Raw genomic sequence first — 23,694 nt, forward strand, 5'->3', positions numbered from 1 at the left:
TGACATAGAGCGATAAACCACAAGATGTCAGCATGTAGACTGGTATGCAATAAAATTGCACTCTCTACATGTTCCTCAATACTTACCCTGCTAAACAAATGGACTAGTCTTCCCAAGTACACGTCTACATCTTTCTGTCTACCTTGTTCTTCTAGTGTTATATAGTGTTAACACATTCCTGGCAATGGAACGGATTACACTTCTGTAGGCCATGAACCCTATAGGGACTGTCTAATTTTATCCCTTCCCTGCCTGTGATCTGAGGAGACCTCTAAGCCCATTAAGGCCATACAGAGCACATGTTGTTGCGTGGCTGGGTATGTGAGGGTCCCCTACTTTACAGACACTAGTGGGTATCAGATTCAGGGTGAAAGGTCGGCCCCAGTGGTGTGAGTGACAGAGGGAAGTCCGTTCTGGAGCCATGAGGAAGATGCTGGAGACATGGACGCCTCCGTCCTTCCGGAGGAATCTGGACCGCTTGACTCCGAGGTCCTCGCCTCGTGAGTCGCCGTTAGTGTCGCCGAACTCGTCACCGATGCCGTGCCGTAAGGTAAGACTAGTCACAACAGGTGCACTTGTAGAGAGAAGTTGTTTATCATTTATGTCGGGATAGGAAATCGGAAGTGAGCACAGTCTTATGATAAATCATGGTGGTCACATGCATAGGACAGTTATTGGATTTATTTCCATAGTCACATGTATACTTGTTGTTTTTCCTTGTTTGGACGGATGACAACGCTTATGGAGATGGTATGGGTGACTGTCTTATTGTAATGCCTTATTACATTCATCAGATAAAGCTTGGCTACATAAAAGGCTTACTGACCCACAAAGAAGTACTGGATAATGTAGTTTTAACTATAGTTAAGGGATGTGATACAGGGTCTCTGTCATAGGAAGCAAAGCCAACAAACCACTATTGTTCTGTGGTGTGGATTTGAAGCAGACGTCCAAATATTTCAAACTAGTATTCACCTCATACATGTGCTACGTGACCAAACTCACTCACTTGTTTACCGCAGCCTGTATGTTCATTTTCACATCATCAATCACTCCAACTGTCAGAGAAATCCACTTTATCACAGTCAGTGCAATTCAATTTCAAAGGGCTTTTATGTGCTATACATACAGACTTCAGACATATTGACAACCCTGAGATTTAAGATAATGAGGGTAAAAACATTATAACCTGTAGATTGAATAACATTGTATGATGTTATTGACTGTAGGATACTTGAATTGAGATATTGGCTAAAGTTCCAGATATTTTCTGATTTAGATGTTGCCTTTCAAGTAGAATTATGGTAAAAATAACAATTATTGGCTTAAAGTTTAACTCCCTTTCAGCGGTCTACGGTTACATTTTTCCCTTTCCTTATAACTTGTGTACCAGACCATTTTCTGAAGGTAGCGGATACGGGCCAGGAAAGTTTCTCCAGTAGCTGTGAAAGCTTTGATAGAAGGTGTGTTAAGTGTTTGTTTTGGGGAACCTACCGAGTGGCGGAGACGATAAAAGCCAATCCGGACAAGTCTATACCGTATGAATGGCAGACCCTCCAGAAACAGTGGAGTGGTCTTTAACAAAGAGACAAGCCACTGGTATAAACAGTAAGACTATTAAAGAGAGGTACCCATGAGTTCTAAGTGGTTAGGTGAGTAGAAGTTCTATGCAGACTTTATCCTTTTTTTTTCTGGCAAGTTGCCCGAAACCAACAAAAAGCTGGCAATAGGCAACATTTGTTTTCAAATTGGAAAAGAAAATAGGTCTCCAAAATTGAAGGCATTTCCCCCATAATTTGACAGCGTACTTTGCAAGGAAATGCGCCCTGACTATCCCAGGTGTCTGTAGTAGTAGAGTAGACTGCGTTGTTTTAGGCAATTGATCTTTTCCCACGATGTCACCATTAAGTTGTTGTTTCTAGCTTCTGTTTGCTTTGCTTCATGGCTACCTTTCAAAAAGGTGTCTTCACTTCCCAGTCTTTTGACAAGTATGTAACTTTATGCCACAGTATGTAAGAAATACTATAATTCCTGAGTTTCACCTGTTCCAAAATGACTACTGTTACATGACATACGGTATACCTTTCGAGATATCCTATGATACGTTTGTGAAAACTCAACACTTGTTTTCGAACCTGGTGTCACAGCGTGCGAAAACGCTTTTTAAACTTTGAGCACCCTCCTAAAAAATAAAGCTGACGTAAATTGCTAGACCTTCTGTCACACCAAAGGGTCAATGACCTGTAAGTCCCTCAGAAAAAACATCTTTGTTTGCTTTTGACCTTTATTGATTGAAGCCGCAGTTTGAATAGAGGTCAACAGTTATAACTGAGCCTTTAACGCCAGTTATCCGTAGGGTAACCTTTATCCGTTCTTTATAAGAACAATGTATTTAGTCCCTCTGCAATTGAAAATATCACAATTTGAAACTACCGTTTATCGACTTGATATCCCCGGATACCCTGTTTAGCCACACAACGAATATAGGTTACTCCTAGAGAGAGGTGAACTAACATTACTATTCCAACAGCAACTTGATGCAGCTATTGCTACAAAATTTTCTTATTAGCAAAAACCTATTGATTCGATTGTACATGTTGGACCTAACTAAGTTGGCAAATTATCAATAAACAAATTATCTAATAGGGAAGCTGTACATATATGTTCTAGTACTTAAATCAGAATTTATGTCCTACATTATCTAATAGCAGGCATCTCATGTTTAATGATTTATATCCTGTTGAACCACAGGCTGTGCATATTCCTCTTGAAAGAAGAAATAGCTGCAGTTTTCTTGGTTGCCAACAGGTGGCACTGCAGCATGGTATGCTCCTGTGATCCTAAATGAACTTTGACAGAAATTCTGACCACAAAAAATTCCCATCATCCTGTAAATCCATTAGCTGTCGTGACATGCCACCTGTAGCTACCTAATGTAGTAATCAGGTCATCAGCATTAAAGCTGTTAGGGTTGTGCCTTGAAAGCCTTTCTAATACTCGACATTTGCCGCCAGCAATTGGTAGGTTTAGAGTACTGCTAAAGGCACTCCGAGCTTGGTGCTAAGTGGTTGGTTCCAACTTGTACAATGTGAAGGTTGTTTAATTTTATTGACTTCAATTGTAGATGGGTATTTTCACAAGTAAAAAACAGTAATTTTGGTAATCTTTTGCAGTTTTTGTATGTCAATTATATCTAATAGTCTCAAGATGAGTGGTAAAGATGTATTGTTAAGAAATAAATGGTTGCAGCAGCATTACCCCCCTATGTTGTAGTCGGATGGTACAACCTGAATTCTGCTCATACTTATTGTTCAAAGTGACATTTTCTGCTGATGGATGTAATAGGATCTGTTGTTGGATTATTCCAAGTTTTGACGGGGGAGATCAGCCTCTTAACATCAAAACAGATGACATGTAACCATAGATTTTAAGTATCAACATGTTTTGAAGTGTTGTGAGTAAATTTGAATGACTCTTACTAGTGGCACTATTAGCTGGTTGGTTGTATCCACGAAGCAACAGTTGTTTGCGTTTGACGCATCTTTTACCCAGCCCAGGCAGTTAAAGGGGGAGTGTCCAAATTGGATCAGGTTACATGTGGGGTTTATATGGGGGTATATCTAACTTCCACTAATCTCAAAATTTGTTATTGAACGGGACCTGCGTCCTTTTCGTCTCAGGGATGACCTAGCTACGTCGCCACGCTATCGCGCTGCGGTACTCAGAAATAACCAAGCTCGGATATAACTGAACATGACGCGTCAGATTGAGAAGTTGAGGAGTTACCGTCTGAAGCGGGTAAGAGGGTACAAAACCAAGGTAAGTCCCTCGGGGGTTAGGGAGAGCACCTCATCAGGATGACAGTGTCACCATATGTAGGGTAGCGGGGAGATGTTGACATGCCAGGGATGGTTGAGGTCAGGCTTAGGGATCACTGAGGGCTGAGATCCTACATAGCAGCTGGGGAAGTCAGGTTGAAGGTAGAATGTTGCCAGATCGCGCTGGTGTGGCGTTACCCCATTGGTCATGTGTACATGTACCTCGTTGAAGTTGGTGTTGTCTTACAAATGTACTATCGTAGGCAATCAGGTTACGCAATTGCGATTCCTACACATCACTTGATTGTTGTGAATTTTCTTATATTCTTTCTAAAAATATAGGAATATCTAATAAGTATGTGTTGATAGCGGATGGTCTGTTCTAAATTTTGATATTTGGTAGCATCACTGAAATCAGTATCTAGATCAATAGATGTAATGTTATGTATCGATAATTCAGGTCCAAATTTGTGTGCGTGCTGTCAGTTCAAATTGTTATGTTCCTGTGTCGTTATCGAACCATAGGCAGAAAGCCAACCATGTTTTCCTGTTGAACTTGAAGGTAATATGATACTATAGCCAAAATTCTTGTTACATTGTCTCACTCTCAATTGGTGATGATTTGTGTGTATGGACCAAGGTAAACTGACAAGGACTCAAAATACCATCTACAAGACTATACATCATTCGTCTCATAAATAATACCACTAATTACTATTGCTGATGAATTGAAAGAAGGATGAAGGGTAGCTATATAGGATTCTAATTTTACCTACAGTACATAATCAAATTTCAAATTGTTTGTGTCAGACAATTTTGTACAAAAATAGACTATTCAAGTATTGAGTGTTGTGAACAAAATGCCATCTAGATAGCTACTGACAGCACTGAAGATCATGAGAGATTCCTGATTGGTACATGGTATGATATTACAGTCTGATTTGACATCAATCAAGGATGCTTGTGGTTCAAAGTCAAATCATTATGGGCTATAATAAGTTTATAACTCTGAGCTCTCTTAGTTAAGATTCTTGGATATAGGCAAAGCTGGTCATTTCTTTTTCACTAATTACAAACTATATATAGACTATTTATATAATCAAATCTTCCCCCCAGAGACTTAAAATACTTATTAAATGTTTCCTTGTTCATAACTTATTCATACACAGCAAAAATTTATAGAACATGCTTTCAACTCCCTGGACTGGCTACACAAGACAAGGACATTCATACTGCACAAATGTAAATTGTACATCTAATAGCTTTTGTCATCAGGTCGCCATTGAGTACTCATTACACGTCCTCTCTACCTGTGGGCTGTGACATTGAACGACCTTCCTGATCTGAAGGTCACTGATGATTGGATACCTCCAGTTCAATCCTGCGGGACCAATTCTGATTTTACTGTAACATTAATCATAAATCATGTCATTTGGCCTGCAGTTACCTGTGGGGATACAGGACAAATCATGTAGTAATGAACTATAACGTTATGGGATAAACGTTGGTTGGTTTTGGCTGTTGTATAACATACATAACAGGACAGAATAGAACATCGTAAATCACATACCATAGAAAATATTAATAGTAATGACCAGCAGGGTACTAGTACTGTCTATCCGGCCTTGAACTTACATCCCCTAGAAGTCGCTCACATTGTAAATTATTCATCTTTTACTCTTAATACTTTATTGTGCATTAGCCTATCCAGTATTAGAGATGATAATAGTGTGCTGGGTAAATACAGAGCTGGGTGACAAGTAAAACAAATAAGAGACATTATATTACACTGATCAATGCTGAAGTCAATGGCAGAACAGGAATATTTTAACTCGCAGATGCTCTCTGTCATTAAAAGTATTCAATTGTCTTCATTTCATATAGTTAGATTCAAGTATCATAGGAAGGATGTACACAGACTCGTGACAGAGCTACAAAGTAGTTTGAAAGTGCTAACTGGCAGTTTCCCACTCAGTATGCTATGACAAATGCATATTTATTTAGTTTGGATGGGTTTACTCTGCCTTCCTATCATTGAAGCATGTCTCTTCCTCCCCACAGAGTTTTTAATATGGAAAATCATGCAGAAAATTGAGGCGGCATTAATATCAATATGACAATGGGATGACATTGACCAAGGTCATTTTGCTCAGCCACCACGAAATGTCCGTATGGAGAACGAAATGGGTCAATTCAATAATCAATAAAGTTTGCAACTCAGTTGTTACTTAGAGTATGCAATTTTAGTCTGAACTTTCTATGTTACATCCACTAGCAGGATTTTTCCGTTGTCTTTCGCATGTAGGAAATTTGCGAGGACTTTTTTATTTTGCAATACCGGTAGTAGCTCAGAAAGGTTTCAAGTTTGCAACTTGGAAATAACTTCTTTAGTAATGCATTACAAGATAGAGCAGATGTGTGGTGTGTTGAGATGTGATGAGAGCTTACCACGAAAACTGCACATAAAATCAGTGCAAATATTTCCCTATGTACAGTAGCCAGATGTTTTAACAAGCTCGTTTGCAGCATTAGGAAGGCCTTAGGAAGGGTATGGTTAGAATTGGGTCAGTTAGCTATAGGCTAACAAGGGAAGAGAGGGGATCATTAGATTAGGGACTTGTGCACACATGTAAACTTGTGAAGACTGCCTCCACCTGTTTTGAAGGAAGGAATTGTCCAAGACACCATCGGCACTAGCCTGATTAAATCTTGCTTATAGCAGCCTGCCCAACATCCAGCCTCCCAAAAGGGGCCAGTTACAACCCTGGACAGCAGAGTTTCTTGGCACAGAATCCGAAACTCAGCAGTTAGACCGTGATGGTACTAGATTATGATTGTTTTTGTCATGGACAAAAAAGCGAATATGAAAAAAGTATATATACTGTTTAGTTATAAAGTGTTGATTATGTTACTTTTTGTATGATTCTGTACATGTAGTAACAAGTGTATTCTTTTTGTAAGAAGTTAAATGTTAACCCAGATATTATGCTATTCCATAAAATATTGGCTAATGTACTGTACATGTATGTCCACTGACAGTTGCTTCAAGCCTTGGGGTGCAACTACATGTAATGGGGTGAATGCAATAAACTAGAAAGAACAGCACTGGTTTAACACTATAGTTACTGGATTGGTGATTTGGATAAAAGTTTAAGTAGGATTTAGCCTTCTTATCATCAAAACAAGCTAGAGGCAAAACAGAAGGGGGCCAAGGACACAGCCAATGTGGAAAACTTCAACTTTATTTATTTTGACCTTGAAAGATATAAAACTAGGACAGGTAAACAAGTCTGACCTTTCCGCAGTCAAAACATGAATATTCATGAGGGATCAGCCCTATGATGTATTTTTACATCCTGCACACATTTTTATGCCTAATGTTCCTTCTATTAGTAAATGAACTTTAACATTAGGACTATATGCCCAGAAGTAGGTACATGTACTAGTACATTACACAGGCTGGTAAGATATTTCCAGCTGAAAACAGGTCAACTGTCCTAAGTATGATTTGATTGAAAGATGTCTATAATTTAAAGTTGTACACTTTGGTGATGTTGTATGAGTGACCTTTTGTGTGTGTTGTGGCACATACCTTAGCTTGTAATTAGTGGCAAGGTGAGTACACCACAAAGGGCTGACACTGGAGCATCGTAACCTTTAACCTTAACTTGCTTAAGATAAACTTAATTTCAGATGTCCATTCTTCCTGCTTACTAATCACATTAAGAACACAGGTTTGGTTTCAAAAGTCAACCTTTGTAGGGATACATCTCCTCTGTAACTGAAACTTTGTTTCTGCTGCAAGTTGTGATGACCTCATTGTTTACAGGGATTTAGTACAGCAATTATGGTTTTATGTAGTGAAAGAATACTGTGCCCACTGCCCAGAATGCTAACTTTCTTCTTATACATTATTCACATGTATCATGGGCAAATGGTGCTAGGACAGTGTTTTTTTCCTAAAAAAAACTGCAAATCCTATTTTTCAATCTGACCTTATTCCAAAGTGCACTGCAGTTCGGAAGGGTGCTGCTAGGAGGGTTCTCCTATCTTGTAATCTCTGGTCAAGATCAGAATTATGGGTAGAATCATTGACCAACTTACCAAGTAACAAGCAAACAAATAAACTGACCAAATAACAAATGCTGGGAACACTTAAACTTACAAGGAATAAATAAGGCCAATATAGCATGCTTAAGGTGAATGGTACATGTCTGTATGTATACACAAGTTTGTTTCCATCCAAATTCCAAAATCACCTGTAACCTGACTTTGTTATTCACCTGACCGACCTTCAAGGACAGGATGTTGTCAATAAGAACTTTGGTACGTCCTTGGCATATATATTGCACTAAGCCATGTATTAGTACTACACACCTCGGTCAATATTTATAAGTACACGCTGTTTGACTTTGAATGATAGTGTCAGTCCCAAAGTGTTGACATATGCAAATGATAATATTGTTATGGTCCAGGACACAACAGACTTTACCACCTTTACAATGTTTGGCCGCATTTATTTGCTCTGAAGTGTCAATATCAATAGTTCTAAATTCTTCTATGGGAAGTCCATATTCTTACTGTTATGTAAGATTGGTAACCATCAATATTTTTAGAGTTAATAAGAAGTTAAAGAAGAGTTGAGAGGGGTAATTGGAAATTAAGACTTTTATGTTAGAATTTCTACAGTAGCTGTCACAAGACAAACTGCATATAGACAGTAATGTATACGTTATAAGGTTAGTTTTTAAGTTTGTGCCAAAGTTAAGATAATATTTTGATCCTTCTTTGTGTTCCTTCAAAGAGCAAACCACAACTCATATGATCAAAACAAACCAATTTCACCTACAATCATACATGAATCATTGAGACGGTCCCTATTTCCCAGCCTTGCTGCTAGCTGTTTGCCAACCTTGGCTGCCTTGCCTCCGGAGCTACATTATGCACTGTCCGGCCCTGAGCAGTGAATATCACATTGATTTGGTCCACTGGCCTTGCTTTAGGGTGGGGGCATGCAGGCTTTGTTTTGCAGCAAGCATGCCTCCATAGATGTAAACACTGTGCACATGGCAGCTTGTAGGGGGCGTGTACCTTGTTTCCCCTCAAGGCAGGCACCCCTGGGAGCTGATACAAACAACTGGATGGAACAGTCCAAATTTCAGGGGTGGCTACAGTCTTAGAAAGATGTTACTTACATAAGTAATCCTCTACATCTTTGTTCTATAAGGATTTTGATTGATTAACTGCGTTCATAGTCGTGAAGAGTAAGATGAGCTATGGTAAGATGACGCGTATAATACTACTAGTGCACTACATAATGGAACATCCCCATCGTGCCTGTGGTCTCTCCCTTATTAGATTTGCATATGAAAGGTGATAAGGTCAGTTGGGTTGTTGGTGGTTTCAGGAGTGAGTTCTGGATGTTTGTGGGCTGCTGAACCACAAGTTTAAACTGTGGTTGGACACTGAGAATCTCATTATTGTTTCTGGATGTGTCGTCGCTAGCAGCCGCCATGTGGAGACGAGAACGCAAGTCTCTGGTAAGCTCTGTCGTCCTCAGGGACTTTCTGTCTTGTATTCCCCTGGAGTGCCCCAGTTTTAGGGCTGCTCAGGTAGGAGATAATGTTGTTTTTGTTGTACATTGTTTGGCAGCGTGGGTCCTGGCATGCTTTATTGAACAGAAGGAGCCTTGTACTGCTCTTGGCCTGGCTGCTCAAGCAAAGTGTGTACGTGCTTGGGTTGGAATAACTTGTAACAATTTGTTCCACACACTAGTGATGGGATACATTGGTGAAAGTTTCTCTCATACATGTGCTTTCAAGTCAGTAAAAGTGGGACACTTGCTGTGGGCTGTAATTAAGGAGGGGAAGTCAGTTTATGCTCTGGTTCTTTTGATAGGAGCTGAGAGGTCAGGTTGTTGTCATTGAGTCACCCCAGAACACCGCTCAGGAGGGGGATGTTTGAAGTTCATGTCACGACAATGATCTTGTTCTGGATGTCGGCCAGTAACTAAGGATATAAAGCAGGTTTATCGTCTATCACTGTTGGAGCCGAGGTAATAATCTGCAACATGTAAGATATGACTGAAGGATCATATTTGCTACAGTTTATACCTCCAGGCGTAAGAGACTTATCTGAAGGTAGGTCAAATGTTCTAAGAGGGTTTTGTTTAAGGAGTTACCATGACATTTTATCCTTGGGGACTAGTCCATGGCAGCTTGTAGAGAATGGAAGATGATACTCAGTGGCAGCACGTTTTGTCCCACACTCTCGGAAAAGCATATAGAATGACAGCGTCTGTCTGTTGCTTGAAACTGAAATGCCACTCCAGGGTTTGGTTTCCACATGTATGTCCAGAAAAGGATGTTGTAACTTTTCTTGGCAGTGAATTTGAGGGCATTTATCATTCTTGCAGTACAACTTCTCATTGGTTTACAAACAGTTGGCTTGTTTTTATCATGACGTCTAGATGTCCAGACGAAATACTCACCCGATGTAAACCAAGTTGTTCTGAAGTGAGAGAGTATATAGATTTACAATGCAGGGCTCGAAATTCATTTTTGGGATTGGGTGCACTGGTGCACCCAGCTTAAAAAATTGGGTGCACCAAAATATTTTTGGGTGCACCACTTAAAATATAAGTAAACCTAATAATAAAACTTAGTTACAAGCTATCAAATTCTTAAACAAGTAACATGACAGACATTTGTATTATCTTTTTAACACTTGTGAAGGCTGGAATCGGCGAATTTTGAACTTTGAGCTTAGTTTCCGGGGGAAAATTAGGGTGCACCGAAGGCGTACATTAACATCTTTCTATTTCTAACACATTAGATGTCAAGAATATGATGTATACTAGTAGACTTTGATATCTTTACATACATAAACCTAAGAAAATATTTGGGTGCACCCTGTGCACCCACAGAAAATAATTGGGTGCACAGCTCCAATTTTTGGTGCACCTGGGTGCACATGCACCCAGTATTTCGAGCCCTGCAATGTGACAGATATTTCTGATAGGATCCCTTTTTGTGTAATTGCCTAGTAACTGGCTCCTAGCTGTTGCAGCATTTGGCAACAGCTTGTTTACTCTGGAAGGGTTGGCTGCTGTTACCTTAAATCATAGCCTTTCTAAAACATTTTCTTGTTTTTCTTGGACTGATAGGATGGGTATTCTTGGACAAAGAGAGTAATTTTTATCCGTGTAGTTCTAATAGGACACATCAGTATTTAGTATTCTTGGCATTCAAAGGGAAATGTCACGAAATGTCACAAACTAAAAAGTAGCAAAAATAGCTTTAAACAAAATCAGCAGCATAGACATTGTAGCAAACAGCATTCTGAAGGATCAAACATCTGATTCAACATGAACTTATTGGAGATTGCAATTGATGGCTTTTCAACCATCAAAATTTATATGTCTTAAATAATTGATTAGCTTCACTGATGTCAAATGTCTTTTTTCAGGTTTGAAAATTTCCTGAGATACCTTTCAATGATGATTCTTGCCACTGATGCGAGAACTTTGTGTATACTGTAACAGCAACTGGATATGAAGTATTTCTTAGCATGTGTCTTTATGCCAATAAGGCAACAAATTTGTGACGGCCCAGCAAAATAAGTACTTCTGTAATTGTCCCCTTTGTTGGACATTACAACAAAGGGACAATTAGAGAAGTTCTTATTTTGCTGGTGCTAAGAAAGCAACTGTTACAGCACCATTGCACCATTATGTCTAGTACTTTGTGGTAAACATGTGGCACATTTCTGCAGTATCAGCTTTCTGTAGTCCTGAGGATAGATGCTGACAGACAGTGAAGTGATGGTTTCAGCCTTTAGCTATAGTTCAGAACAACTGTTTGTGCTGATCTTGCTGGCAGGCGTCCAAGGTTTTCTGGAACACTTTGGCTCCACCTATATCCTCCATGCAAGATGTTGTGACAAGAATTCCTATTAAGCCTTGTGGCTTATCAGAGCCTGCATCAATGCCAATTGCAAGCAGTGAACTTCTAATGTACATGTATATAGATTATAGAGCCCATATTACATCGTACGAATTTCATGATATTAGGACTGCTGTGGATGGGAAGAGACATTTTTGTAGTTGAAGGGTTTATTATTCCCGATACCACGACCATCCCCACATCATCATCAGGTTATACTCGATCGAGATAGCATACCCCATAACAGCTACTAAGTGCTTGTGCTATACCTCAGTGGTACTTCCCGGCCTACAGCTTCAGTGATTTTGTGAAGCCAAACTGTATGTTGAGTTTGCGATATTGGGAGGTCATGGTTCAGAAATATGAGCATACTAGTATAGCACAGGAGTGCATGTCACACAAAAAAAGAAATGACAGAAGGAAAAGGCCTATGACATTCTGAAGTGAGACATAAGGTTAGAGCACAGGCTACCAATCTGCCACATCACTGTCCCAATATTGCGGATGTCGAGAAAAGTGGGCCTTAGTTGTGTATTATTGATCGACCTCTATTTATCTACTAGTACTAGTAGGGCGTTTTGCTGTTATATTCAGAATTCTAGGACCATGCCGGAATTCTGTATAAACATTGATTTGGTCACTGTGCTAGTTTGCTGTTGTTATGTCTCACTTTGTTGATGATTATAATTTCAGTATTATGTGTTGTCTCTTTCAGTTTGCCAATTGAAACTTTCAATAATTGGGGTAGCAGAAGTTGATTGACCACTTGAACCTTTTGTTGATATCAGAAGCACATCTTAATTTTTTTATTGTACCTGCAACATATACTTACCAGTGAAGTCCCCTACTATTTTTCTGAGACGTTTAGAAGTGTGCATTTGGTAATGGTTAACTATTTTTATGATACCTACCTCTATTGGATTACCATGATTTTATTTTACAACCAATTTGTGCAGGGCTACTTTGATTTGCTATGTCCTAGAACTACATTCGTATAATAGAAGGGTTTTCTATATTTCACTATTTTATGATTTACAGTTTTACACACATTTATGAAACAGGAAATCCCCATTTTAGGCCCAGCTGTCTACTATTAAGGTCAGTACGTATGTTGAACTGATACTGTAAATGCAGAAACTTTCGCGGTGGTTTAATATTTGTGTTTTTCGCGGCGGCCGCTTCACCGTGAATTTAAAACAACCGCCAACATTTTCCATGGCAGTAAGAGACTACAGTGCATGGTGCTACCGCGAAATTAAAATCACCGCAAACAGTCAATTTTCTTGCTACCGCGAAATTAAATCTCTGCGAACTTAAATGCATTTACAATATATTTTCTAGGTGACACATTGTTTGACTTTGGTACTAATAGAAGGGTTTTCTATATATCACTATTTTAATTTTATGATTTACTACATCTTAAACACATTTATGGAACAGGAAATACCCATTTTAGGCCCAGCTGTCTACTATTATGGTCAGCACCAGGGCTTTAGCCAGCTCGAATTTTTTTTCCGTCAGCCAATTCCAATCGTCGTGAAAATCGCGAAAATTAATTTTCCCTATGACACTACAAAGTAGTAAATGTTACCATTGAGACCTTGAAAAACCGGTTTTAATGAGATTATCGTATGCGAAAGAGCGCCGACACACATTGTCAACAATCATAACAATAGCAAAACAAACAGTGTGTGGCTGTTACAGCCGTGGACAGCGTCCCCAAGCCGCCTGTAGCTTCCACCTAGGATTTTTGTCCGTCAAGGTTGACGGATTGCTTTTAAAATTTTTCCGTCAGACGCAGTAAATTTCTGTCAATTGACGGAAAAACGGATGCTGGCTAGAGCCCTGGTCAGCACGTATGTTGAACTGATACATTTGCTAGGGGACATGTTGTTTGACTTTGGGATGCCCCTGACTTTGGCATTGGTGGACTGTGATTTAGCCTTGAGGTAACTCCAGGTGATTGACACATTTTTAGGACAGCTGGGCAGCGGAGGATGAGGTAATCAATAACACCTAATGTATCACTTCAAACATTTCCAAACTGCACCTCGTCCTTCAGTAGAATCAATGGAGTCCTTCAGTAGAATTAATGTTGTGAGTCAAGTGACAATAAATGCATACTTGGTATGCATTTCTTGTCACTTTTCTTCATTTCTTAAGTTAATTCCATTAGATTATGGATGATGAAAGACAGCTATTTTCATTGGGAAAATTTAGTTAGAATAGAAATCTTTGTTATTTTACCATAATACAAAATACACATTGGTCATACTGAATAACCTTTGCTTTACTACGTTCTCAATTAAAAGACGGTGCGCATTCCCATATACGTATTCATATAGAAGAAAAAAACCCACCGTGACTGCCATAAAGATTGATGTTGACTCAGTGTGACTTCCACTTTATTTTATCACTCACTCGGTTCAAACAGTTGCTGTTTTGCTGCATTCACATCCTAATGGACATGATTGTTGTCTTTTGCAGACATCTAGGACTTGGTGGTATTAAAAGTATGGCAAACCCTTGGATTGAAGCCCATACTTATCTTCAGGAAAGTGTTATTTGACATTGTGGCCAACTGCCTTTTTTCACATTTCCCAAGGTCTCTAAGGAAGAGATAGATGGTTATGATAGTTTTAAGTGAAGAAGGGTTAGCTATTTGGATTATGTTGTTGTGGTATGAGAGACCATTTTATTAACTGGTAATAAAACCTGCCATTGCCTGGTGATGAAAGAGCTTTATTGATCTGATTAGGCTGTAAGTTAAGGTAAAACTGCATGTTATAGTGTCATAAGTGACAGTTTATTATACTGTAATGAAGCAACTCTAGTTTACTTTCCATAAAGCAGAGATTTGTTTTATCGGTTGGGCAGGAGTCAATTGGTACTTTTGCCAGAATTGTTAGTGCTGCTGGAAAGCAATTTGTGCTGTCCTGCCTTTATTGCAAGGCTTAGATGAAATGTCTTCCTCTTGCTGCTGAAAAATGAAATCTTGAATCACAATTCACATCTTTATCTTTTCTTAAGACATCCGAGTGGTGTCAATGGTTTTATTAGAAGTTGTCAGCAATGACGCAAATGTAAATATTTGATTGGGAGGGGATTGCAGTTTGTTCAATTCCTAATATCTGAAATTGTCAGCAATGTAGGCAAAATACTTACCACGATATGAATAATTCTAAGTCATAGGCTGTATATTGCACTATCAGCTATCCGCAAAGCATTACGCCCCATTTCAGTTTGCCAAAAGAGTGAGAGAGATTGCTCAATACCAGAATATATAGTACTCTTCAATGTGGAGTATCAAAATTATGCCTTTGCATTCCTTAAGACCTAAGAAGTTCTGAGTAATTACAAAGATGCTGAAAAGAATTGTTACATTGCAAAGGTCAGTTGAAGTACTAACATACAAATCCGTAAAGTAGGCTCGTGCTCTGGTTTATAGGATTATTCTGCTTCAAGTTTGCGATTTCCCAGGGGCATGTTCTGTCTAGCTGCCAGCTGCCCAGTCTGCCAACATACATCATAGATTCATAGTAGATCATACTCCTGAGGTATACTATAGTGCTAGCACTGCGGAGACCTAGAGGGCTTGAGTCAAAATGGTCTTACTTACATGATTTATCACTTGTCACAGAGTGAAGTTCACTGTCATGATAAAAGCTAACGCAGTCCCGTTGTGAAAAGAGCGCCTGACTTACGGATGACCTCAATATGTTTGGATATGAGAACTGGTCATTGGTTAGCAATTTCCATTTCATCACTTCACCAAATGGACATTATCTGATGTGCCTTTCAACTTGTATGTCAGACATGTATCAGCTTGGTCTGAAAGGGATAGGATGCTTTTTGGTTTGCTATATGCTGTCTTATCTGTTCTTGTAGCCATGATGGATTGAAGCTTGAAGCTCTGTATCCTTATAATCCATTTTCATGTAGCTGGAGTTGAGCATGGATGAGGTATTAAGGTGCTAGCAGTGTGTAAAGAGATGAATAACAAATAAGGTACTTCACATTGAGGATTTCACAAGAACTGTTCAATGTCCCCTTTGGGCTCCAGGACCCATCCATGGATGAAAAGAGGGAAATTTAGACAAAAATTTCCCCACAGTGACTGTCCATCCAAAAATCTTTGTTACATGAACCTGATGAAAATGTGATTTCGTAAGCATAAAAAATTAAATTCAACAACGAAAATCAGCTACATGGGCTATAGTTCTAATAATTGATTTAACAACAGATAATAAATAGAATGGAGCGAAGGAAAACTAAGAAAATGAAAAGAACAACATGGGCTCCAAAACAGTGAGTGGGATATGGAAAAAAAATCTAAAGCCAGAGGCAGCCCTGGTAGTACAATACCTCAACAGTACAGCTACATTACAGCTACATCTGTAAAGTGAACAACCTGATATACAGAACCAGTTTATGTCAACTGTCATATTCATTAAATTATTGATCATTAGATAAGGCAAGTATTCAAATGAATCATATTCCTGCTTCCTGACAAAAGTTTGTTGGCATTTAGGTTGACCTACAAAATATCCAGGCCAAGGAGAACTATAAATATCACTTACACATACACATAATAAGGTCACCTTTCCTGCCAGCTGAAATATGTCCATCTAGTATATAATTATGTCAAAGCAGGTGATAATTTATAAGGGTCAAGTCATTTTCTCATTATTTTCTATGCGAAAAGAACTGACCTAAGTCAGCTTACAATGTGCCCTATGTGGCAGAGACTGCCATTCAGCTATAGGACTGTTTAGCCTCAACCAACGCTGTAAGGCTGATATCAGTTAGGATTTTACCATGGTCAATATTGACAGAAGGAGGCCATAGAATTATATATATGACTGCTGCAAGACCAGTATTTGGTGTCATAGCATATGTATTTTATATTTTGAGTGATACACTTTTCATAACTTGAATGTTCTCTTTGTATAGCACAATGCTAACATTAGCTCACTGTTATCCGAGGGATAACCTATATCTGAAGTATTTTAAGAAAAGGGGTATTTGGGGTTATCAAGTCAACGGATGGCGGTTTCAAACTGCAGTATTTTGAAGATATTGCCAGAAACCACTGTTTGTCAACTTGATATCCATCCCAAAATATCCTGCAAACGATACCCTATAAACAAGGGATATAGGTCACCCCGCGGATAAAGGTGAACTAGTGTTATTTAGGTATGTCATTGAAAAAATGAAGAAATGTGTCTAGGGTACAAGTGATGAAGTTGATCTTGCCCTGGTGTACATTGGGAAAACAGGGTAACCTGATGCCTAGGAAACAGTCCAGTGGTGCTGATTTACTGCTCCAGTTGGCACCTGACATTGAACATCGGGTTTAACAACTGCCAAGGTTGACAGCTCTAGCCTAGGTCAGCTGGGTTAGTCCATCTGAGGCAGTGTATGGGGGTCCAATATCCATCATACATGTACACATTCTAAGTACCTTCTTACAGCTTTACAACTTATGACACTCAAGTCCTTTCCGTATAGTGTTAGGCTGGAGAGTTTGAAGCTACCATCACTCCACTATAGAAGAGCCAGAGGGGATATGATACAAGTCTTTAAGTTCCTCACGGGAAGGGAGAGGGTTAGTGCACAGAGTTTCTTCACCGAGAGTCAACATCAGTCAACTAGAGGGCATCGCTTCAAACTTACGGTGCCACTGGCAAAGTCCTTGGTACGTCGCCAGTCGTTTGCGGTTCGAGTAGTACAAAATTGGAACTCGCTGCCGGCTGAGGTCGTAGAGGCAGAGTCTGTTAACGCGTTTAAAACGAGGTTGGACTTATGTTGGAGTAAGAAGAGATACCACGATCGTCAGGAGGGTGACTACACAGGCGCAGCCTACTTCACCTAGACATCATCAAGGTATCATCAAGGTATGAGCAAAATATTAGCTGTTACATCAAATATGAACAAATTAGTATTTCAATTACAGGTTTGTGATAGCAGAACCTGTATTGGTAATCACATGTTTTAGATCATAGCAAAACCTGTTCAGTAATGGTTTAGTGAATAGCAAATTACTGGGAGAGAAACATCCTGGAATTTCTTTTAAAAATGTTGTCTTTCTTGTTTTTTCGTCCATCTTCTGTAAGCCGACCTTGCACTAGTTGTCAATGTTTGGATCTAGGGTAGTAGTCCTGCTAATGACAAACTTGTAAATGATGTCGTAAAAATGTTATGGTTGTATATGAAACCTTGGTAGTGTTTTCCTGCTAACGATCGTAATGATAATATGGGTATAAAAAAAAAGAAACCACAAAGTAAATTAGGGTTAAGACAATAGACAATCTTTCACAGGTACTTCACATCTATGCTTCTGTGTCTTTGATACATGTATACTAAAATTATTTGCTATCCTCGCTTTAACCTAGATTGATTTGTGTCAGTCAAACAGTGGGGTGCAAGCATGCCGTTAAAGCTATTTTCCAAGCAATTCTCTGGCAATGGTGGCAATTAAGGATGATCAGGGAACCCCTTCCTCAAGTGATTAGCAGCGATTAAGGGACTGTTGCAAAAATAAAAAAAATTAACACATGCACAACTGTATCTAGTAATTCAATGCTAATTGTTACCCTTTTTATTTGAGTTGGCTGATATTCTTGGGTGATTATGATCATTGTAATTGGCGTCATATGTTCTTGTTCGTGAAGCACACCTTACTATCAGAATAATGATTGTGACTTAGGTACATTCCACAATTTGTGAGGGTGAGCAGTTTTGGTAGGAGTAAAACCTAACTGTTGGCATACCATACTATGTGTTTTTAGTGCTATGTTCAACCTTCCTGATCACTTAGATTTCATACTGAAGGCAACTTTTTTGGGGGCCAAACTTTTTTTATTTGCTCGCTCGCATCAGTTTTTAGAGTTCCCAGAGGATGTCATCCATATAATCAAATCAACATGACCTAATCAGCATACAAGTAAATAAAATATTATTAACAATCAAATCACTAGAATAAAAGCTTGATTAAAACTGCTTAGCAAGAGACATGGTTTGAAAGAGACATCCATGCTGGTAATGATTACATATAACATAACATCAATTGCCTGTGATACAGTGTAAGAAAGGAGTAGAAACAGAAAACGGCATCTTCAGTTTAGCAGCCCACTGTTACAACAGTCATGAATCGTTTATCAATCGGGTAATGTGATGTACAGCACTGTTAAAGTGTAAGGATCACCTGGTGTGCTTGGCTGAATACGCGAGCTGAAGCAAAGCAACAATTACTCTACTGCTAGCAAACGAAAAAGGGCCATAATTAAGTTCCCCATGTCACCATTGAACCATTTCATCCCCATCATCCCATCAGCTGGAAAGACACTAATTACTCTCTAATTGGATGTCTCCAAAAATAGGTTTGCCTTTGGAAGACTGTCATTTCTCCTGGGATTTCTGAAAAGGGACCACGGGATGATTGACAGCTCATCTTAGGGACTCTAGATCTAGAGTCTACCTCCCAGGGTGTAACAGTCAATAGTGCTGTAAAAATAGGAAAAATTTGACAGCTGAGTATTTTCTTGAATTTGCTTCCTTAGGCCACACCAATTTAATTTCTTGGTTCACGGATTCGCTCGCTCCTATTTTTTGGGGAAAAAAATAAAAATTACCACTCAGCAAATTTTCACCATTAATGAAACCATTCACCAACTTTCTGGTGTAGCAAATTGGCCTTTATATTATAAGCTCCTTAAAGTGTGGGTACAGGTGCTGTTACTGTACAATAATAGTGTTTTTGTACTTTTTTCAAGCTGAAAACTTTTTTTCTTTATGTTTTGGATTAGCCGTTACCTTTACCCCAACCATTTTACAGTTTTTATTTTTATTTCGCCCTCTCGCTCCATATTTTTTATGAAAAAATCCGTGAACCAAGAAATTAAATTGGTGTGGCCTTAGTGAAAAAAGAAAGAGTCATTGAGTTAATATGAATAGACATCAGCATGTTTGGCAAGCCAATTTACTTGTCACTCCTAAAATTGCTGGTGGGGGTTTTCATGGGGGGTAGTACAAATTACAAATTGTACAAAATTCTGGGTAATTGTGCGGGGGAATTCAGAAACCCTTTAGTTATGCACTGCTGTAATTCCACCACCTGCCAAATATGCCTAAGTGAATTAGAAGGGTAATCAAACTGGTTTATTACACCTTACAGAAAAAAAAGGCATGGTAACCCCCCCTTAACATTTAATCCCTGTTAAATGAAATCATTTTTCAGTTGTCTGGAAAACTCGTTATCATCTTGAGCAGATCACATGAAATGTCTCATTTCAATATCCAATTTCATGCAACATTGTGTACTTTGATGTTAAGATAGCCATTGCACTATTTTATACATACGAGTTTATACATCAAGCTTTAATATCTATTCTGAGCCATGCTATGCCTAATTAGTATTGACTGGGATAACATATTGCACTGATAAACAGGAGGTTAAAGTTGATGTATGAAAGTGTGATATTCTCGGGGGAAGTGTGATTTAGACTAATCACTCCCTAGTGTTTCAAGGCATCTTAGTTAATGTATTTTGCAATATTTCTTGTCATATAGTAATGTGCCAGACCATAAAACGATGAATGATCATGTATCCCTTGTGACGACTCAATAGACTTCAGTGGATTTTTGTGATTTTTTGACAAGGTAGGCCTGAACAAGTGACTGAACTTTGAAACATAATCAAGAAACATAATCTTTATAAGGATTCCATTGGAGTGAAGTTTAATTTTCAATAGGAATTATGAGAGAAAGCACTGTGGTTCTTAATTTTTTTGATGTCTCACTGTGATCTCATCACACTTTGAACTCACATTCTGTTAATATCCATTGTTATACACAGTTATTTCATCTGTAAAGTCAAAGATGCTGCATACTCTTAACTCTCAGTATGATGTGAACAAAGATGAATTAACAGTACTGGGATGGAAATACTGACTGCATGTACAGTACATGTGCACTTTTAAGTTTTATGAACCAAAAATTGGATCTGTGCACCTAATTTTGCACATGAATATTTGTGTAGGATTGAAAATTTATGGAGGTGCTATAATACTAGTATAAAGCATATTCTTGACGTTCGCATTTTGTAAGTGTCATAAAAAATAATAAATTTTGATGTTAGTGATTATTTTAGATTCAAGTTGCATGTAAATAGTGGTAGTCAGATTTCTACGTTATCTTAGGCTGTGTTCCCAAAATTGTTAATGTACCTACCTTTAAGGAGGACATACAAGTGTATATCAGGTTTTAAGTATGTAGGGTTTCAATAAAATGGAGGACGATTAGGATCTCCCTAATGTCTGTCTATGGTAATGCAGCAGGACCTCTTGTTTTCATATCTTGTGTTGCAAACTTGACTTTTTGCCCCAAATTGTTGCTTTGCACCTAACTTCAAGGAAGCCATAATAGTTGCACCAATTGCCAAAATAGATTTTTATCCCTCCAGCATGTTGCTTAGCCTGATTAAATCTCGCTTATATTCAGTTATAGCTGCCCGCCCAACATCCGCCGGCCCCCTAGAAGAGGGAGAGAGGGGCCAGTTACAGCAGAGTTTGCGTTACACAGACAACATGTTGCTCTGTTGGACGTTTTCATCTCAGACTGCTGCCTATAGTATAACTTGACATGTTGAAGGTTAGGACAGTTGGCAGTGAAGGTGACTGACAGGTTGTGTGCATGAGATGTTGTCTCAGGTGTGCGCTGAGGCATGACAGCTTCAGGTGTGCTGCAGAAAACAAGGGGCGCCCCCTGTAACATGTGACAGGGCAATGCCTGGGGGAAAAATGACAACACATTCTAATTATGGGGCTGTGTAAACATCACACAGTCCTTCTTCAGACTTTAGAACTTAAACCACAATATTTATAGTCAGGGCTCAAAAGGTAAATATGTGGACAGTTAAACCATAGTAAGTAATGACTAACAAAGATTAAGTCACAAGAAGCTGTAGGAAGTAGAAATTTGAGGCATAATGTACTGTAATATTCCATTTTTGTGCAGCCTCAGCTTAGTATGTCACCCTCCACACAGGAAAACAAAGGTTACGCCCACTCTGTGCATACAAAATGTCAATTACTGCACACACTAGCTTCACACTATTTGTACCTTGTGACAACTGGCAAACCAACCAATTATACATGATTTATCATACAGTGACTTTTAAATGACGAAGTGAAGCTGAAGTAATCAGAATAAATGGTGGATGTCTATAGACAAACCAGACGTGTTTGCGCAAATGTTACCTTTGACCTTGTGGCTCCAAGAGCATGTGTGTCTCCACCAATCACAACCAAGCAGGCTTGTCCGTACAAACACAACCCACTGCATCTGCAAACCGCTGAGTGTTGTCGTCCCAGAAATTTGAGTGTGTCACATTTGGGTGCTTTTGTTCGTCACACAGGTTGCGGTAACATGATCTCCTAGCTCCATTGTTGTTTGTGGTTAAGGCTAGGTGCTAACTTGACCATGAAGATAGTTGTCAAATGGCCTGGCCTGCTGCCTTCTGGATACTCAGGGTCGTCAGAATTGAGGTAGGAAGTCCGGGGTAGTTCACTCCTCAACGGGTAGGATGAACCTGTCCAACGAATACCTTGAGCTAAAGAGACAGAGAAGAAAACAGGTGACTTTCATATCCTTGGTGTTTTTGGTGGACGCTTGTGTCTATCTGCCTTGGGTAAAACTTGGGCTTGAGCTAACCTAACTGCTCTATCTTATTAGAAACTAATGTGTCATGCTCTAATTGCTTTCTTAGAAGGTACCTGGCTTTGTTTGTATGCATCATTGTGTACGTGCTTGTATCTTGGTGCTAGTGACTTGGTGACTTTCTCTCTACTGACACAAAGGGTGCTTCTCATTCTAATTGCTTGTTATTGGTTGTAGAAGCCACTGTAATCAATACGACCTCCTTATTGATCTTGGCTTTAAAGGGAGAAACATCTAGAGCACATAGAATATCAGTGTTACGATATGTTTCTGTCTAGTATATATATACTGCCTTAGTTAGATTTCTATGACCCTGAACCTTGTTTTTTTCTCTCTCCAACTACTTGTTGAATGTAGAAGCAGTTGTAATCAATACCTCTTAAGTATTGATCCATGTTGTGGTAGAGAAAAACAGCCTAAGTGGTCTTCAGCTCGTACTAAAGCAGGTGGTCGTGAATGTTTCGCATGACTTTTAAACATTTTATCCATATGTGCTTGTATCCACTGTGCTGACTTGCCATTAATTTTTTTGTAAAACTGTGGTGGTTTTTGGATCATTTTTTTTCTACCTCTGTGCCATAGAAGTTACGTTTTCAGTGGGTCAGTATGTGTGAGGACAATGGTTGGACGAAGTAGCCGTGCAGAGAATTTGAAGGAAGCTAAAACATTACAGTAACTGTATATGTGCACACAGACCTACCCACTGTATACAGCAGTGTAGAAGCTCTGAAACTTTTAGTAGCCCTTAATACTTGTTGTTATAGTTTATTTTGGGTGTTCGATGTACCTGTTACATGTACTATAAAGTCTTTGACAAATTTTCCAAAACTTCCATTGCCAGACCCTGATCCAACATGCCAGATTCCAGCTGTATAGATTAAGATACTGATCTTTATTGTTTACTAGAGATGATAAAAGGCCAAATGTCCTTCAACTGCAAAAACTGCCAGCTATAAACCTCATTGCAATGTATAGACCTGGTGCATATATGTATTTATTTCAATGGGATCCAAGATCTTAACGGTAACTTTTATCCTCATGCATTTATTTGTTCAGATGCAATATATCAGGTAGGAATGATTACTTATTGAAACAGTCCTATCTGTACTGTCGTGTCCCTGGCCAAAGGTCAATTTGATCAACCATTGATACAACTTTTGTTTGTTGTTTAGGTGTTACAGGTTAATTAAAAGAATCATTAAAGGCCAGGGAAC

The 23,694-nt window shown here is 38.9% G+C and overlaps 1 protein-coding gene across 12 annotated transcripts in view; it reads left to right on the forward strand.

Moving 5' to 3' along the window:
* The window catches only part of LOC118424034 (5'-AMP-activated protein kinase subunit gamma-1-like), a 60,181-nt gene that overhangs the window by 2,869 nt on the left and 33,618 nt on the right, over positions 1 to 23,694 (forward strand). Inside the window, exon 1 of one of the 12 annotated variants that reach the window (XM_035832467.1) lies at positions 47 to 550. The exons of 2 other annotated variants lie outside the window; for them this stretch is intronic. In XM_035832467.1, the coding sequence (XP_035688360.1) occupies positions 422 to 550 (129 nt within the window). In that variant the 5' untranslated portion in view covers positions 47 to 421. Of the gene's footprint in view, positions 1 to 46; positions 551 to 9,169; positions 9,359 to 22,259; positions 22,398 to 23,694 lie in introns of those variants that run through there. 9 more of the 12 variants (XM_035832479.1, XM_035832465.1, XM_035832473.1 and 6 more) reach the window with 9 other exon arrangements.

The sequence above is a fragment of the Branchiostoma floridae genome, chromosome 10 (assembly GCF_000003815.2).
Source record: "Branchiostoma floridae strain S238N-H82 chromosome 10, Bfl_VNyyK, whole genome shotgun sequence".
Taxonomy (NCBI): Eukaryota; Metazoa; Chordata; class Leptocardii; order Amphioxiformes; family Branchiostomatidae; genus Branchiostoma; species Branchiostoma floridae.